The 18996-nt window shown below is 48.9% G+C and overlaps 4 protein-coding genes across 4 annotated transcripts; 2 read left to right on the top strand and 2 right to left on the bottom strand.

Annotated features, from left to right (window-relative positions):
* Positions 1 to 391: 391 nt before the first annotated feature.
* On the top strand, positions 392 to 2679 carry POX_f07555 (G2-specific protein kinase nimA; the record flags this gene model as incomplete). The annotated part of the gene is made up of 3 exons (XM_050116350.1): positions 392 to 443; positions 506 to 558; positions 616 to 2679. The coding sequence occupies 3 exons, from the start codon at positions 392 to 394 to the stop codon at positions 2677 to 2679; spliced, it is 2169 nt and encodes a 722-aa protein (XP_049966489.1).
* A 1293-nt stretch (positions 2680 to 3972) lies between these two features.
* POX_f07554 (Fusarinine C esterase sidJ) lies at positions 3973 to 5103 on the bottom strand (the record flags this gene model as incomplete). The annotated part of the gene is made up of 2 exons (XM_050116349.1): positions 3973 to 4971; positions 5050 to 5103. 2 exons carry the CDS (start codon positions 5101 to 5103, stop codon positions 3973 to 3975), a joined length of 1053 nt encoding a protein of 350 aa, XP_049966488.1.
* Positions 5104 to 6779: 1676 nt separating this feature from the next.
* On the top strand, positions 6780 to 13121 carry POX_f07553 (Nonribosomal peptide synthase sidD; the record flags this gene model as incomplete). Its single annotated transcript, XM_050116348.1, has 2 exons — positions 6780 to 7238; positions 7302 to 13121. The coding sequence occupies 2 exons, from the start codon at positions 6780 to 6782 to the stop codon at positions 13119 to 13121; spliced, it is 6279 nt and encodes a 2092-aa protein (XP_049966487.1).
* A 1754-nt stretch (positions 13122 to 14875) lies between these two features.
* On the bottom strand, positions 14876 to 18909 carry POX_f07552 (ABC transporter 1; the record flags this gene model as incomplete). Its single annotated transcript, XM_050116347.1, has 2 exons — positions 14876 to 17913; positions 17967 to 18909. The coding sequence occupies 2 exons, from the start codon at positions 18907 to 18909 to the stop codon at positions 14876 to 14878; spliced, it is 3981 nt and encodes a 1326-aa protein (XP_049966486.1).
* Positions 18910 to 18996: the final 87 nt, after the last annotated feature.

Genomic DNA, 18996 nt, shown 5'->3' with positions numbered 1-18996 from the left:
GGATCCATGCGGAAAGGAAGCCGCCGGGGGGTCCGAAGCCAAATTATGTAATCAGAGGAGTCCGAGGGCACCCACATGATGCGGGTGGACGGCCGGGGATTGGAGCAAAAGCGGTCCATCCGGGTGAGGTGACCGCCTGCCATGGAGGGATAAGCGCATGGGAGGCCGTTGCCGTGCAACCAAGGAGCACCCAAACACAGGCGATCGCTGAACCTCGAACCTCCAACTCATCTTTGACTTTTCTCTCCACCAAGCCTTCAATCGACCATACTAACAATACAGAAACATTTTTGCTGCCCATTCTGCTTTATGAGATTCATTCATCTCTCAGTTCCTACTGTACCTTCTCGAATCCTGTGACTTTGACTGCCCGGTGCAGCAATCTACAGCCATGGCTATTGCTCTGGCTGAGGCGGATAAATATGAGATCTTGGAGAAAATTGGTAAATCTGGAACAGCTTGAAAATAACAGAAGAGTCTCACTTACATGATTAAACTCAACCAGGATGCGGTTCATTTGGTATCATCCGGAAAGTCAAGAGGAAATCTGACGGCTTCGTGAGTGTGCCAAGCAGTCCCAACCCCCCGATGCCAGACAACGCTAACTTGCTACAGATATTATGTCGGAAGGAAATCAACTACATCAAGATGTCGCAAAAGGAGCGCGAACAACTCACGGCAGAGTTCAACATCTTAAGCTCCCTTCGACACCCCAACATCGTTGCCTACTATCACCGCGAACATCTCAAAGCAAGCCAAGACCTTTACCTCTACATGGAATATTGCGGTGGCGGCGACCTGAGTATGGTCATCAAAAATCTGAAAAAAGCAAACAAACTGGCGGAAGAAGAATTTGTTTGGCGGATTTTGTCGCAACTGGTCACTGCTCTCTACCGATGTCACTACGGAGCCGATCCTGCAGAAGTCGGGTCAAACATCCTCGGCGCCCCGCCTAAACCGTCTGGTCTAAAGGGAAAGCAAGGACAGGTGACAATTCTACATCGGGATCTCAAACCAGAGAACATTTTTCTCGGAAGCGACAACACGGTGAAGCTTGGCGATTTTGGGCTCTCCAAGCAGATGCAATCTCACGACTTCGCATCGACATATGTCGGTACACCCTTCTACATGTCTCCGGAGATCTGTGCCGCTGAGAAGTACACTCTCCGCTCCGACATTTGGGCAGTCGGATGTATCATGTACGAGCTCTGCGCGAAGGAACCGCCCTTCAATGCGCGCACCCATATCCAATTGGTGCAAAAGATCCGCGACGGCAAATTCGCACCATTGCCTGACTACTACTCCCCAGAGTTGAAAAACGTCATTGGGAGTTGTTTGCGCGTAAACCCCGATAATCGACCGGATACTGCCGCACTCATCAATCTTCCGGTGATTCGCTTGATGCGCAAGGAGAAAGAGGTTGTGGACCTTGGCAAAACCCTGCGCCGAAGAGAGGAGGTCGCTGTCCAAAAGGTTCGTGAAATGGAACAGAAATTGGCCAATGCGGAGAAGGAGAAGCAGCTGTTCAAGATGGATATCGAAAATACCGTTCGGAGGGAATGGGAAGTCAAGGCGCGACTGGAGATCGACCGACAGGTCCAGAGTGAGCTGGACAGACTGCGAAAACGCTTCGAAGCCGAGGTGCAAGATCGCGTTTCGATCGAGGTCGAGAAGCACAAGAAGAATAACAACCCCCGTGAGGAGTTATTCCGTGCAAGTCTTCGTCGCTCAGATACCAGCTCTGGGGGATCCTCAAGGACAACCGGTCGTGATTCACATTCTTCTGGCGCGACGACAGATGATTCAGACGCCCCTTCGAGTACTGATATTAGTCATTTATCCCTCGAATCTCCTACCGTCAACAACAGAAAACCAAGAAAGGAGGCCCGTACACCATTCAGCCGCTCCAAGACGGTCGTGGAGTCGCCCCAGGACGTTCAAATGGCTGAACCGTCCCCAATATCGATCGCTTCCCTCTCTCTCTCACCCCGTCGCACATCTGGCTCGGGTGCCTCTCGCAATATTTTTGCCGAAGCCGAGCGCCAGAAAGCTAAATGGGAGCCCACGCTCGCCTACTCAGATGATGAGGATGACACACCAGACCTGCCGTCACCTACGCGCCCCAAGGTCAAGCCCGATCCATTCAAGGCACCTCCTCGTCCCCTTCTACGACAAAACACGGCCGCTCTCATGCAGAAGCTGAGTTCTCAGCCACCTCTTTTCCCCTCTGGTGCCTCCCGCCTGCCTCAAATGGCTGGTGGATCATCTACTTCACAATCAGACGCTCGCCAGAATTTCCCAGAAGGCCGAGCCAAGTCACCGCATCGTCGGCTGTCCAAGATTCCATCCTCCGCCAACCTCGCGGCTGATGCGTCTCCCACCCGCAAAAGCTCTGTCAAGCAATCATGTTCCAAATCAAACAACGTTGGCGGAGATGAGATGTTCAAAGCGGTCATGCAGCGTAACATGGGTGGCCGCACCCTGGTCGAACTCGCCCAAGCTAGAGCAGGTGGTCGACCTGTCGATGAATTCAAACGGTGCGCGAGTGATTCCCGCGCCACCGCTTCAGGCATGAAGTCATCCGAGCGAGAACCCCCTGCCGTGTGGGATCCCGAACGTGATGAAATGCCAAGTCCATTCCTCGCCCGTGGCAAGAAAGTCATCCGCAATCTTCGGTGACCCATTTGAGTCATTCCAACCCCAATTCTTTCTTTTCAAATTTCATCTAGGAGCGGACTGTCTTTGTTCATGGTGCATTGGCGTTGTGGTTAAAATATTATGGAAGAGATTCCCCTGCCGACTTACCGACTGTCGTTCGTGCATTTCCATTTGATTTTTGCGCATCATTCTTCTCATTTCCACGGTGTTTGGATTGCTTCATTTGCGGACCTTGCCACTGGCTCAGGCTTTTTCACAAGCTTCAGAGTCTTGGTGGTCTCTCTCGGTGTTCATCGAGTTTCCCCACCCCTTCAAACAGGCATTATCTGTCTCAACCTTGACGGCCAACTTTTTTGCCCTCTGTTTTCTTTGTGTGACGCCGACATGCCCTAATTGGTGATTTAATATGGAAAAGGTGTTTCTTGTACATTTACTGTTATGGCTTGGACATGCGCTGCTTGCGTCTTTTTCCTGCCAGACTGCACATCTGGACACAATTAATGATTCAATCATCCTTTTTCTTTTTCATCTCGATTCTGGTGACTTTTCTTGCAGAACAACCCGACTTTACAGAAAGGTAACATAAGGCACCCCGAGCTGGATGTAAAATCTGTATTCTCTTTCACCATCGCGGACAAATCAACAGGCACTTCGCTCATATTCGCAATCAAGGCCTGATTGAAGTGATGATGGCGTTGAACCATTGGGATGCTCCTGCTCAGCAGGCGGCTCTAATGTTAGTACCTAGTGGCTCCAGTTCCAGCTCCCTCGTTTTCAATGATTTTTCTTTCAGGTTGGTCCGCAAATCTCTGGGATTGCAGGATGCCAGTGATAAGAAAACATCGCACAAACAAAGCTTCTCAAACAGGAACCCATAGATTCCGTAGGTCACAGCACTATTTACCATGACCTAACATACCCGAAAAAGATACGCTTGGAAAGGGTTGGCCGATATTTCGATATGATTGCACTTGCCTAACACCGCGAGTCTTCTTTCTCTATTTTCAGACCGAATCGAAGGAAGGAATCAGGCTGTGTCTTATTTTATCCAACCTCAACCTGTCCAGCTCTGAAGGTGGTTGTCTGTTCATGTTTTCTACAGCGACAAATTGCAGACTCCAGGCCCGTGATTGTGTTGCCGAGGTTTAAAGCGTGACATCTGTCGGCTTTGGCGAAATGGAATACGAAAAAGCCCCGATTAATCATTCTTAAAATACTATTCTTGAAGAACTTCGTGGCTTGGTTTTGTTCAAAAAGGCCTGCACCTGGGCCAGCTTCCCAAAATCGATTGCTCATCTCGTGAGCGACATGTTGTCAGACTTTCTCTGCGGACTGCAAATATCCAAGCACCCGTTCCACCAAAAATTCTCGTGGTTTGGCCTGATCATCATTACTCAGGGCGTGGGATGCGTTAGGAATGATGGCACTGTGTTCTTTATCCCAGATTTCGTATTTTCCATCGTGGTCGGTTATTGCTTGCCATCGTGCCATCAGCTTGCTTTTGTCGACCCATTTTGGGACTGCCTGATCGGCGCCAGAAAATAAGACCATCAACTTGTGGTTCAACAACCCTCGCTCCCGGATCATTCCAAAAGTGGTTTTCAGATGCTCATCACTGAGATCAGAGCTGAAGAGATCATCCTCGCCCGGTGACTGAGGACTGTCGGGGCTTATTAGACTGAGCAACCTGCGACAACTGATTGGAGTGTTTGCAGGGTAGATGTAAGAGGTCATCGAAAGTGGGAGAATAGAATCATGGCTTTCGCCACGGGATATTTGATCCTTTGCCATGGACACTAGTCGCTCGTAGATGGGCCGAATTTCGTTGCCAGTCTTGCCTCCAATTCCTTCACTCAGTACCCACTGCACAGCTTCACGATCAGATACAGGTGCTTGCATGATTGCCCCATCAAGTGGTGTTCGTAGTGTATGCTCGAGGTATGGATCGAAAGAGGGCGCGTTTGTATGGGGATTGGGCCGATACAGATAATGCATCACACATTGGCTTCCAGTTGAATGTCCCATGAGCACAATTTTGCCGTCCCCAAATTTTGAAGTCTTGTAATCCTTAATATATCGCAGACATTGGGCGATCTCGTCTGTGTCTCGATCCAAATGACCCAGACCCCACGATTGGTAGGAAGAGGTCAGATTGAGAGTGAAAAGCGACCATTCCGTCGGCTGAAGAGCGCGCACGAGATCGCACATATACGAGGTGGTCGCAAGACCGTCACCAAGTCCCCCGACGAAGAGGATACTGTGAGGCTGACGCAAAACACTAGAAGCACATTCAAAAGTGACCAAAGTCTCGGTCTTTCAGGAAACTTGTCAGTTTTTGCTAATTTATGGGACCCTGAGACTATGGTATCGCAGTGGAATATTGTCACTCACATAGTGATGAAGAATGCCTGGGAGGCCGCCTTTTGGCCAAAACTTGGAATACATGACCTCGTTCAATAATGAAAGTAGTTGGCGAACAGTGCTGTGAAGAGATCAACTCTGCCCAAAGCTTTCGGTTGACAGAATATGGACCGAGGGCAAGCGGCAGCTGAAGAGTCCGCGGGCGAATATCCACAGAATAGTAGTAGATTTACAACTGCGATTCCCACTGGAATTAGGTAAATCAGAGCTAAATTCGCTGAACCGTTGCGGTGTTGCCAGAACAGAGAGAGTCACGTCACGGAAAATCCCGGCAGATTCTGAACCAGTGGCTCCACGCGATTACGCAAAGAGACTCCGAACATCGCCAAAACCTCATCCTGTGAGTTCCGGGCTCACAGCACTAGAGAGATTGCTCACCGGTCAGCCGAAATGCCAAGCGTCGAGTTTTCCCTGGTCCAGTCGGGTGGAATCTTTACCCCTCCTTGGTGGGGTGCATTCGTGTCGAATATTTATCAGATGGGAAAAATATTTATCAATCAGTAGCGAGCCCCGACCCCGCTGAGTTACAGAGTTGACGCCTGCAAACACCTGCCATACACCAGAGCTTCACGAGGCTGTATGTATGAGCATTTTCCATTACATCGGCAGGTACCTTATTACACGTGTAATATATTTCTATGTATTATAGTGTAAGGTGTTACATCAACTCTGGTCGGAGCATTCATGTGCAAACCATCAAGTAATGCTAGATATCTGCGTACAAGTAATCAGCACTATGATACTATCAATACAGCCTGAAACATAGCGAGTAAAGCTTATGAGTACGTTTGTACATACATTGTTAATTACAATCGCCATACGAGTACATACATAGGTCTGATTAAATTGCCAGACGCCACCGGTGGGCGGGATCTGATAAGATGGATTTGCCGAAATCCCTTGGCACATGACGAAAACGTACGTGATCGTTTGAGAATCGCTAATGGTACCTCTGAATTTCGAGAAAAGGGAATAAAAGACTAGTGGATGCCATAAAAAAATGCTACTATCTATCACAAGGCGGGATTTGTGTGTCTGAGTTACTCGGCTCAAAGACCGTTGGTCTCGCAAAATAGGTGATATTTTTCACGTACCTCCCTGCTCTACTGCCCTCCATGAGAAGGTTTTTGTTCCACGATACAGGTAGCTACACGCTCATGGACTCAGAATCCTGGTAAATCTAATCGTTTCCTGCACTGGGAGGCTCCGAGACACGGCATGAAATTTGGAGCTCAATCGCAACTGCAGCTAAGTATTGAAGTGGATCCACGTTACTGTATGTGAATACCAGTCCGAGGAATCTATCGGATACAATACATACATAGAATACACGTGTATGGATCTTGCGTACCGTATTACAAGCTACATACACAGAAAGACCTTTGCGATACTGTACCATTCGTCTTCACTTCACTCATTACCGCGAGACCAAATAATAACACATAGAATATTTCGCTACCCATAATTCATTTTCGTCTGCCTGACGAGAGCATTCCCACAAGAAATTGTCTAATTTTTTGTGAGTTCTTGATCGGACAGAAGGGTTCCTGGTGGGGTGACTTGATTTTGATATCCCTCAATCCCAGCTTCGGAATGAACTGCTCGTCCCCAGCTCATCTAAGTCTAATGCTATTCTTGCTCTCACGGTCGACAAGATTTCCGCGATCCAAGACTCAGGCCGTACACACATTGCTATCAAAATGAGTAACATGCAACATGGCGAAACGCCAATCTCATCTGAACAGTCGATTCCCTCGAAACACGAATCTGAGGCAAGGGAACACCAATCTCAAATACCGACACGCTTTGCCATTGCGGAGCTTGTTTGTCACGATGGCACCTCTCCAACAGGACTGAGAGAAGAGATTGTTTTGTGCGCCTGGCTCATATGCCTTTTGCGAACTAGCGAAGATGGCAAAGCGAGCTTCGAATGGGCATATGAGTCTCAAATTGAAACGTCTAAACTGGAGAGCGACGTGATGACATTGTCTTCAGACAAGGTTCTTCCAGTACTGAAGAATGAAATGGATTCTGCATTGGAAGAGATCTCACGACACGTCTCAAGGGTCAAAGACATGCGTCGCAGCACGGAAATAGGTTGCTCTTCGCTTGTATTCGGCAACAGAATTCTTTCCACATGCGAAGACAGCCGCGTTGTGGTGAGCCAGCCTTGTGTCAAAAACATTGATTGGAGCACTGTTTACTAACCGCGATGATATTAGGCTGATAATCAAATAAGAGTCTTTTGCAAAGATGGACATGTCAATGTCTGCCCCCGGTGGGCTTCTGAGAGAGTTCAACCTTCCGCCATTACTCAACAAATCGATGCGTTGGTGTGTACGATTGAACTCTGCTTGAAAAGCCCTAAACCTACACTGGAGACTCTACTTGGCCCGACAGACCATGACTTGGAAATGATCTGGAGGTGGAACCATGACCTACCTCCCACCTATGACTTTTGTATGCATGACGTGATATCTGAGCGCTCCAGGGAGTTCCCCAGCAAAGAGGCCATTGCATCCTGGGACGGCCACTTGACATACAGCGAGGTCGAGAACTTCTCGAGTCATTTGGCTGGCCAACTTCACGCAGCGGGCGTGGCTCTTCATGATTTCATACCCGTGTGCTTTGAAAAGTCAAGATGGACAGTCGTCGCGGTCCTTGCCGTGATGAAAGCCGGCGGAACTCTTGTTCTCATGGACCCAACGTTGCCTCTTGCGCGGCTACAAAACATGGCGCGTCAAGTCAATGCGAAGAGGATGATCTCCTCGCGCGCTCAAGAAGAGATCGCTTCGCTCATTCTGCCCGAAGGGTCAAGGTTTATCGTCGACGTGGATACATTTGCCCACATCTCGGAGTCCGAGGTCGTGCCCAAAATCCCGCCTGTACCAACTCTCGCTCTAATGTACGTGATATTCACGTCGGGAAGCACTGGTACACCCAAAGGTGTTAAAATCTCGCATCAGACGTACACTAGCAGCGCCATTCCTCGAGCGGCAGCGGTCGGGTACACGCAGACTTCAAGGGTTCTCGACTTTGCATCATATGCGTTTGACGTAAGCATTGACAGTATGCTGCTGACTTTGGCAAATGGTGGTTGTCTTTGTATTCCTTCAGATGAAGACCGGCTGAACGACATCAATCACGTGATCCGTAAAATGAGGATTAACTATGCTGGCATTACCCCTTCCATGGCTCGAATCTTGGACGCCGACGTGATCAAGTCGCTTGACATCCTGGGACTGGGAGGCGAAGCAGCGTCAGCGACAGATGTGAATTCCTGGGGTAAAGATACCAGGATTGTCATTGGATACGGTCCTTGCGAATGCACCATTGGGTGTACAATAAATAGCAGTGCTGCGACTGGCAAAGATTACATTTCCATCGGCCAGGGAAATGGGGCAGCTATTTGGATTGTCGATCCAAACAACCACGAAGCACTGCTGCCCGTCGGCGCGGTTGGCGAGCTACTTGTCGAAGGCCCCATTGTTGGTCAAGGCTACCTGGATGACCCTGAGAAGACCGCAGCGGCCTTCATCCATGACCCATCATGGCTCGTTGCGGGCCACAAACAACATGCGGGGAGGAAGGGTCGTCTTTATAAGACCGGTGATTTAGGAATGTTCGACCCGGACGGCTATGGTGGAATTGTGTTTGTTGGTCGGAAGGACACTCAAGTCAAGCTTCGTGGACAACGAGTGGAGCTTGGAGAGATTGAAAGTCAGCTCAACAAAAAATTGCCGCCGGAGGCGACAGTTGTCGCTGAAGTGATCGCGCCGAAAGGAGCTGGTAACCAGTCTACACTGGTGGCATTCGTTTCTTTCTGCTCGGCCAAAGGACAAGAGCACACGGACATTAGTTCGGTTAAACTAACCCCAGAACAAAGTGAGGCGCTCTCCAGTGCCAATACGGAAATCACGAGAATTCTCCCTCGGTACATGATTCCAAACGCTTATGTGCCAGTCAATTATGTGCCAACCTTGATTTCTGGAAAAACCGATCGCAAAAGACTTCGCCTGTTTGGCATGAGTGTCGACCTGCGAGAAACGGGCCAGGAACCAGGGAGAACAGCCTCAAGGGAACTGTCTGGATTGGAGAAGAGTCTCAAGCAAGCATGGTCCCAGGTATTGAAGGTCGATGCTGAAGCGATATTGAGCGATGACAATTTCTTTGCCTTGGGTGGTGACTCGCTGGCTGCCATGCGTCTGGTCTCCATCTGCCGGGGCCACGGCGTCGATCTTTCAGTGACAAAAATATTCGATCATCCAATTCTCGCAGCCATGGCAGAAAACGCGAGTTTACTTCAAGAAAATTTGAAAATTGAGGTCGATGCATTCTCCATGATCGCTCAGCCTGTGGAAAGTGCGTGCATGGCGGCAGCACATGCTTGCGATGTCCCTCGAAATGCAATCGAAGACATCTACCCGTCCACACCAACGCAAGAATCTTTGTTTACGTTCTCATTGAAGTCTACCGAGGCCTACGTCGCCCAAAGAGTTGCGTGTATACCGGTGCATATTGAGATCGACGAATGGAAAAAGGCATGGGAGGCTGTGGTTGCGGCAAGCCCAATCTTGCGCAGCCGCTTGGTCCAGCTTCAAGATCCAGGACTTCAACAAGTTGTTCTAAAAGAGAATATTCAGTGGAGCCACCATGAAGATTTGGAAAGCTATCTTGAGGACGACCGAATGCAGAAAATGCACCTAGGCCAAAGCCTTGCTCGATACGCCATAGTAGACGACCTGAGGCACAGCAAGCGTTTTATGGTTTGGACGGTGCATCACGTTCTATACGACGGATGGTCGGAGCCCCTCATTCTTGAGAAAGTCCGGAGTGCCCTGGGAGGCTCTGAAGTCAAAACCGATGGGGAGATGAAGAACTTTGTCAAATTTGTGCATGAGACAAATGAGTCAGACATGCGGGAGTTCTGGAGACAGGAGCTGAACGCCGCAGTTGGACCGCAATTCCCACGTCTCCCATATCGTGATTATCTACCAAAACCAAAATGTACGATTGAAAGAAGCATATCCTTCAATCTTGACAGCCGGTCACCTTTCACACTGGCCACTTTCATCCGGGCAGCTTGGGCGCTCGTTGCGTCGCAGTACATGAGAAGCGACGACGTGGTATTCGGGGAGACGCTCACAGGCAGAGATGTTCCTCTTCCTGGAGTGGAGAGTATCATAGGCCCACTCATTGCGACCGTGCCTATTCGCATTCGTGTTGCCCGAAACAGCACGGTCGAGGCATATCTCCAAGCAGTACAGAAAAGTGTCCTCGCGCGAGCCCCTTTTCAGCACATGGGGATGCAAAACATTCGTAAGGTCAGTGAAGATGCTCAACATGCATGCGAGGCTGGCACAGGTTTAGTTATACAGCCAGAGCCAGACTATGAGGGAGATGATCTTGGATTTAGCCAGGGTGATGTGGTTCACGAAGCCCTGCATTTCAATCCTTACCCTCTGATGCTGGCTTGTGGAATTCGAAAAGGGGGCTTCAGAGTGTGTGCAAATTTCGACTGCGAGCTGGTCGCAGTGAGGCAAATGGAAAGAACTCTCGCTCAACTCGAAGCCACATGCTGCGAGCTAGCAAAAGACCTCTCTCGGACGATTGGCCAAATATCTTGTGTCCATGAGGATGAGATGAATGAAATTTGGAGACGCAATCAGCTCGCTCCTCTGTCATTGGATCGATCAGCGCGCAAGCTTCGAGCCGAGATCTCCACCAAGCCAGGATCATCCTATCCTCCTTCCCTGGTTCAATGGATTTGCAATCTGCGCAATCCCTCTCTTCTCGCACCCATCGGCTGTCCTGGTGAGTTGTGGCTGGAAGGCGACTGTCTCTCGGGCGAAATTTTGGAGTCACCCACTTGGCTTCAAGCAGGGAGCTCGCAATTTGTGGGTCGGCAGGGCAAGACACAAGCAACTGGTGACATTGTGCAGCAACAGGAGGACGGTACCATTGTGTTCCTGGGACGCAAAGATGATGTTCTTGTTGTAAATGGTCAAGTGGTAGATCTTGCGGATCTTGAGACTCATCTTTCCAGGTGTCTTCCTTCGTTTGCTCGCGCGGTCGTTGGTGTAATCGAAAAGCCGAATCCCACGTTGGACGAAAAACCACATTTGAGCCTTGTCGTCTTCGTTACAGAGCAGCGTGCTGAGCGGGGCCTTGTCTCCTTGCTCCCTGAATGCTATGAGATAACCAAGAAGTCGGAATCGCCGGCTTCGATGATAAGTGTCTGTGCCTCGGCATCCACTGAGCTTGTTTTGGCAATGAAACGGCTCGAAAAAATGTTCAGGGATTCTTTACCAGCGCACATGGTGCCTTCTTCATACATTGTGCTCGACACGCTGCCCCCCAAGCAACACGACATCAATCAGATCGCAGCGATGATCCCTGATCAAATCATTGAGAGATTCCAACAAGGACTGCAAGAAGTGTGGAATAAGTCTCTCTCTATGGCGTGTTTGAGCGACTCCGAGCAAATCTTGCGATTGGAATGGGCGAATGTGCTCGGAATGAACGAGCATCAAATTGAAATGGACGATAATTTCTTCCGGCTGGGCGGGGACTCCGTTCTTGCCATGAAACTAGTCTCCAGTCTGCGGAACCAGGGCCACACATTGACGATAGCAGATATCTTCCAGTATATGCGGCTGAACGATGCTGCAAAAAGGTTGAAACTGGGAAATTTGAAAAAAGCCAAGACTCAGCCATACAGGCACTTCAGCCTGGTCGACCCGGTTGTTGCGGATCACATTTTGTCTGATATTCGTCAAAGCAAATTGGTTATTTCTCCTGACTTGGTTCAAGATGTCTATCCCGTCACGGATTCTCAGGCGCTGGACATACGAGGGACCATCGAGACGCCACGCACGTCTGTTCAGTACAACATGTTGTATTTCAACAATGCGATCGACTGCGATCGACTGCATCGGGCTTGTCAGGAGCTGGTCATGGTGCATGACATTTTACGGACGGTGTTTGTTGAAAAAGACGGGAGATTCTTCCAGGTTGTTTTGAGTGAAGCAGATGCTTCTGTGATAACGCACCAGACTGATGGTGAACTTGCATCTTTCGTGAATGACTTGTGCGAAAAAGACATCAGGCTGCAATATCCACTAGGCTCTATGTTCTTCAAGTTCATTCATGCGGTTGATGGTCATGGTAAGGGATGCTTGATCTTCGGCCTCTCCCACGCGCTCTATGACGGAGTGTCCCTGCCAAGGTTGCTCCAAGACTTGGAAGCATTGTATTGTGGGAGATCAATTTCAAAGTATGAGCCGTTCTCTTCATACATGACCTACAAAGCCGATTCTCGCCACCAAGCGAAGTCTCTGGGATATTGGAGTACTTTGCTGGACGGCTCATCTTTGTCAATTTTGGATGGAATATCGGGCCAGCTCGGCGATAAGGGTGTTTTCAAGTCTAAGGTTGTTGAATCCTTCCAACCAGTGAGAGACATTACGCTCGCAAATGTCCTTTCCGCAGCGTGGGCTCTGCTCTTGGCGCGTCGCTTGCGCAAACCGGACGTCATCTTTGGTTCCGTCACCTCGGGTAGGATGATTGATCTTGTCAACGTTGAGCACGTCGTCGGTCCATGCTATCAGCTCACACCAATTCGAGTAAAGTTCCAACCGAATTGGACGGCCGCGGATTTGCTGCATAGTGTCCAGAAGCAGAGTGCAGAGTCGGCAGCGCATGATTTCCTCGGCTTTGAGCAGATCTCGAGGCAATGCACATCTTGGACCCCGGATATTAAGAACTTCGACTCCATTGTTCACCATCAAGATTTCGATGACTTTGACAGCATGAATTTTGCTGAGGGATCATGTCGAGTTGAGGTTTCTAACCCGCATGGTGATGCACCGCTGCCGTTCAAAACAGTCTCTTTCTTGCGAGGCGAAAATGTGCACGTTGGAGCCGTTGGTTCTGAGACAGATTCGGAATTGGTGTCTGAGATTCTTGATGATCTTGCTTCAATCTTTGCTGAGATTTCGAGATGCCCGGATGATATTCTGCTTGATGCCGCGATCTTTTGATCTTTTTATACGTGGGAACTATATTGAATCTTGTTTGGAATTCCGGGCAAATGATTCTGTCCACAAGCTCCGCAAGCACAAAACATTAAGGAAAATAAAATCGGAGTGACACAGTTGCCGGTGTTTTGAGAGAGTACATGATCGCAACACATACCGGGTGACATCAAACTGGACGTCAAATACGTCGACCTTTGGTGCCAATCTAAAATTTTCAATTTTCCAGATGTATCTACCTACTTGCATCGATCTATATTTTTCCGAAATAGAGGTACAACAGAAGTTGCATAGTGGCAATATAGCTTTGAGTTTTGGCCACTGCTATTGGTCAAGCATGTATTTTGTCCGAAATCATGATTTCTTAGTAGCCCCTCATAAACTCAGGTAAGGTGAGCCCTCGTACTGAAGGAAGGGTGGGGTTCGATCTACAACATAAAGGCTTTGTGTAGTAACATTGGAAGCTCTTCCTAAGTTTTTACCCCTAAGAAGCATCCCAAGAACTCCGTCGTGCTGAGGTGTATGGATATGAACTGTGCCGGGTGCGCTCGCCCTCTTTGGTCATCACCTCACTGTGAAGCAATGCTGCCCAGTTCTACTCTAGCTATGTCGCGATGGCTCGGCCTTCCTATGTTGACAATCTTGAACCTTCAATGAAGAGATTTCCCTGATTCCCCTACAAAGGAAAACGCCAGTCAGACCACATTATAAAACAGGAACTTCAAAGAAGAGCAAGTTTCAGCCATGCGAGAGGGAAATGAAGTGAATGGGTGTTATTCACTGATATAAGTGAGAAGATGTTCCCTGAGAATGGATCGTGACTTCCCTAGACGTGGATCGGACCGCCAGCCGTCCTTCATATGGTAGTTCACTTCGTCTACTTCTGACCAAAATGCCTCTTATCCCACATGAAATTGCTTTGCACGCCATCCAGAAATTTATTCTGGAATCACTTATAGCAATGAGGCTTGATAAGGCTACACAATGACTGGGACAGACCACAGTCCAAAGCAGAAGCGACAGCAAGGAGCCTGATTGCTCGTGGGCACTGCATCGTCTACCTCATGGCCATCCAAGAAATATTCTCACCGTCGCTCTCGAGGTAAGAATCTCTGAGAAAAAGTCAAAATTGAGCTCAGATGTGAGATTCTGGCTAAACCAGCCAAAAGGAGCCATCAAAATCGTAATTGATGAGGACATGCTTGCAAACGAGATATGGAACGAACAGAATTTTGTGGAGAGATGACACATAAGGGAGATAATCACAAGCAGTAAACTAGTCCTCGATTATCGTCGAGCATGTATCGGCTTTTGTCATTTCTTTGGTCGTTATTCACTCTATCATATGCCCAAGCACAGCCATATCACCTTATTCCTTTCATAAACCGGGAGCTCCAAGCAATAGCTCTGTTATCACAGAGCAATTAGATTGAGGGAAAGAGAATTGGATGACCGACAAAGTCTGAGGCTGGTTATGGTGTGCAGTGAGCAGTTCAACTTCGTCGAAGGGCTTCTGCGGCTGGTAGGCTGCCGGGATTATCATGGCCTTCAAGTTAACACTCTTGACATGGAGTTCTACCCATAAATTCTACAGAATCTGATCAAGACCCATTGAAAACATTTAAATTAAATCTCATGATCAATTGAAAAATCAAATACCATGTGCTCAGCCAAAAAATGCGCGAAAGTACTGACATTTCTTGATCTCACACCTACAAAAGTAGCGTATATAACGTGTTAGAAGCGCGATTTTCCAGTTTTCATGTTGCTACTGTTTGGTGCATGACGTTCTCTCGATAACTCTCAGAACGTTCAAGCAATTGATCATGCGTCCCATGATCGACACACTGTCCACCTTCAATCAAGAAGATGGTGTTTGCTTTTCGAATGGTGCGGAGACGATGAGCAATGGCAATAACGGTAATGCCCTCGGAGGCTCTCTCAAGACCTTCTTGTAAAAGCTGTTCTGACTCCGCATCTAGTGCACTCGTGGATTCGTCAAGAATCAGCAGTCTGGGCTTTCGCACGAGTGCTCGAGCAATCGAGAGACGCTGTTTCTGTCCACCAGAAAACTGATTTCCATTGGGCCCGCAGAGCGTCTCATAGCCATTTGGTAAACTCATTATCACTTCATGAATATTCGCGAGTTTGCACGCCTCTTGGATCTCCTCCAATGTGGCTTCATGTCCCGGACGAGCGCCGAGACCGATGTTGAATTTGATACTGCCCTCAAACAGCACACTTTCTTGCGGAACCAGAGCAATATCATTCCGGAAAGCCACCTCATTGTGCTTGGTGACGTCAACACCATCAATGAATACACCGCCCGATTCTGGCTTGTAGAGCCTTTCGACGAGTGAGATTATTGTCGATTTACCAGCACCACTTGGGCCAACAAGTGCACAAAATGTGCCAGGCTGGATATCGAGACTCAACCCATTCAAGACTTTGATGTCATCTCGAGCAGGATAAGCGAAGTGCACGTCGCGGAATTGCACTCGTAGGGCGCCACTATTTACGGCGATTTTCGGTTCTTTGTTGGTATTGCAGGCCTCGGGATCCCGGTCCGCAGACGGTGCGCCCAAGGGATTTTGAATACGACCTGTCATGCCGCCAGAGCCTATCTCAATCAGGCTGAGGATTCTGGCCATAGCAGCGCGTGCGTTTGAAAGTTCAGGTGCAAGAGCAAACATTTGACTCCACAAGAGAGCGCTCACGAGAAGTGAGAAAACCACGATTAAGAATTGAGTCTGGGTGTAAGTTCCAGCGATGATCTGCTTTGAGCCCCACCAATATGCGAGTGCGTTCACACAGTTTCCGAGGAAATATGTCATTGCCTGCCAGAAACTAGCGAGAAGAGTTACTCTCAGCGTCTCCTGCCGTGGTTCCTTGAGAGATCGTTGGTAGGTCTTCAAGGTTTCCTCCTCCAAAGACAAGGAAGCAATTGTCTTGATGGATGAGATCGCCTCCGTACCGATATCAACAGATTTGGTGTATGCATTCTCATGACGCTCTTCAAACTTTCCGAGAATGTGAAGTTCCATCAGGCCCGCTCCGAGAAGCAGTGGAACCAGTGACAAACACACGAGAGCAATCTTCCAGGCAATGATATGAGTCAAAACGATCGCGGCGACGAGATTCACCGAAATCGAAAAAAGAGAGCCAATGACAGAGCCACTCAGTCCAGCCAGAGCGTTTCCATCACGAGTGATGTATGAGAGAAGCATTGCAGGCGTTCGCTTCTTTGATTGGTGCCACTGCAAATCCTGCTCAAAAAGTGAACGGAAAGACAAGACTCGGACAGTATACACGATTTTCTCAGATACCCATCCGAGCCCAGTCCAGCTGGCCATATTTGCAAAAAGCTCAATGATTGCTAAGACAAAGAACATCAAGCCGAAGAAGTTACCGCTCGAGCGTATACTATCGGCGCCCTCGCAGGGATTCAGACTTCCGACAGTGTTGCCGAAAATGACAGCTTCTCCTGAAAAAGCACCGCCCACGATACTTGCACCGAGAAGACCTACAAAGACGGTCAAGAGATGAGGTCTCACAGCTGGAGAATAGCCTCTGACTAATGACCATAGGCTTTTGCGTGGTGTCTCGAGTTCCTCTTCGTCTTTCTGTCCATCGTCTTCAGGTGTTTTCTCAGTTGTCGAAACTTCGGTCCCTTCTTGTTTTTCACTGCCGTAGGCCGATGAACTGACCTTTTCCGTCTCGGTTTCCGTCATAGAGATTTGATCTGACCGACTACAGTCCGCCCCGGGTGAAGCTTGACGGTCGTTGGATGCCGATCCGAGGGTTTGTAGGTTTACGAGTCCTGCGTAGGTCCCGGCCTTTGCCATCAAGGTTGCATGGTCCCCTTGCTCGACAATGACACCTTTGTGCATAACAATGATGTTGTCGGCTTTCGTGACAGTTGAGAGACGATGAGCGATGGTAATCACAGTTCGACCATTTGAAATATTGTTGATAGCGTTCTGGATACGCTGCTCGCTTCTAGAGTCAAGTGAGGCAGTCGCTTCATCGAGTATAAGTACCGCGGGATCTTTCACCAAGGCCCGGGCAAGCGAAATACGTTGTTTCTGCCCACCACTGATCAGACGGCCAGCGGAGCCTACAGTTGTCCCATATCCGGCCCTAAGTTTGGATATGAAGCCATCTGCATCTGCGAGAACGGCGGCATTTTTGACCAGATTCACGATTTCAAGGACAGCTGGACCGTAAGTCTCTGCCGCAGTCACAAATTCTTTGCCTTCCCTAACCTCAGAAGCAAGATCGGCTAGGGAGGAGCTGAGAAGCGCGTCTCTCAGTCGCTCGTGATCAGGTTTACTCGAGTTGATGAGGCCATGCGCGATATTTTCAAGAAGCGAGCGATCCAAAAGCGAAGGTTCCTGCTGTACCAGGCTGCAAAATCCTCGTAAATCGCGAAGATTGAGATCAGGTAGAGCTTTCTCATCAAAATACACCTGTCCCTCGGTTGGGTCGTATAGTCTTGTGCACAGCGCTGCAATGGTTGATTTTCCACTTCCAGAAAGACCGACAAGCGCCGTATGCTTCTTTGCAGGGAGTGACAGAGTGATATTGTCCAGAACCTTGATCTCCGGTCGGGACGGATAGGTGAACGAAACGTTTCTAAACTCGAAGCCACCATCGGCTTGAGAAATGCGTAAGCCGGTTGATCCAGTGGCGTCAATCAACGATTGTCGGTCAATGTCTTCTCGTAATTTAGAATGCGAAGCGACGGCCTGAATGAAGAGGTGCAGGAATGGTGCGACCTGGCTCAACAACAAGGTTGCTTTCAAATTTGTTAATCATGAATTCGATCATAAGGGCATTTCAAAGATTTACCTTCAATCAAGATGAATATGACAGTAAAAGTCGCACCAACAGTGACACCAGGGGATTTGCCATTCACCGCATCAGCGATTCGATGCGCACCTTGCCAGAATGCGAGGCCATTCGCACCATAGGCGATAAAGTACAAAACCCCGGACTGGGCGCCGACAGCTGCTGCTTTCTTCAATCCTTCGTGCTCCGCTAACTTTAAAGCTCGGGAGAACTTCTGTTCCAGTCGAGCATTCGCACCAAAAGCGTGAACAACGACAATGTTTGAGAGTGCTTCAGAGGCGATCGTTGCGGCAGAGGCAGCATAATCAGACATTGATCCAGCATACTTCTCGATGAAGTGACTTCCAACAAGTGACATGAGAAGGTAGGCTGGAATCAGCGAGAGAAGGATCGCAGCGAGCTCCCAGTATTTGATAAACGCAACAATGTATGCCGTGACGAAAAATGAGATTGCTGCGATCACAATTCCCACTTTCTCCGATGTACCCGAGCGGATTGTTTGAATATCACTGCTCAATCGAGAAGCTACCTCACCTGGCGTCAAGTCGTCAAAGTGGGAGGGCTCTTGGCGAAGGAGATTTCTCAGATAGCTTTCCCGCAGCCTCTGTGAAAGACGTGCGCCAAACATCGTCCAGCATGACAGGTGCACATAAATGAGGACAAATTGTGCAATCGCCAGATATACGATCAGCAAGATTTTGCTGTTTATATCGCTTTGATATCTGGCATCCGATTCTGGTGAACTTGTACTGGTGGTCTCCTCGCATGTCACCGAGTTGAAATCATCCAGTAACTGACCAAATATAATTCCAATGATCGGAAAGGGTACACCAGAAGCAATGGAGCTCGCCAAGCCTGCAAGAAGCAAGCCAATGTCGAGGTTGGACGGGCTTGCTGCAACAAGCAGTCGAGGGTATCCCGCCAGCTTCTGGAAGAAGCGCATCGTGTGTGTGAGCGGTCTCTTTTCGCACTATGGTCGATGATCAAGTGGTTAGAGATTTGACATGTAAATGCATCACAACTGGGCTTA

This window comes from Penicillium oxalicum, chromosome VI (genome assembly GCF_001723175.1).
Source record: "Penicillium oxalicum strain HP7-1 chromosome VI, whole genome shotgun sequence".
NCBI lineage: Eukaryota > Fungi > Ascomycota > Eurotiomycetes > Eurotiales > Aspergillaceae > Penicillium > Penicillium oxalicum.
Note: the sequence above shows the minus strand (reverse complement) of the source record. Positions and strands in the feature narration are given on the sequence as shown.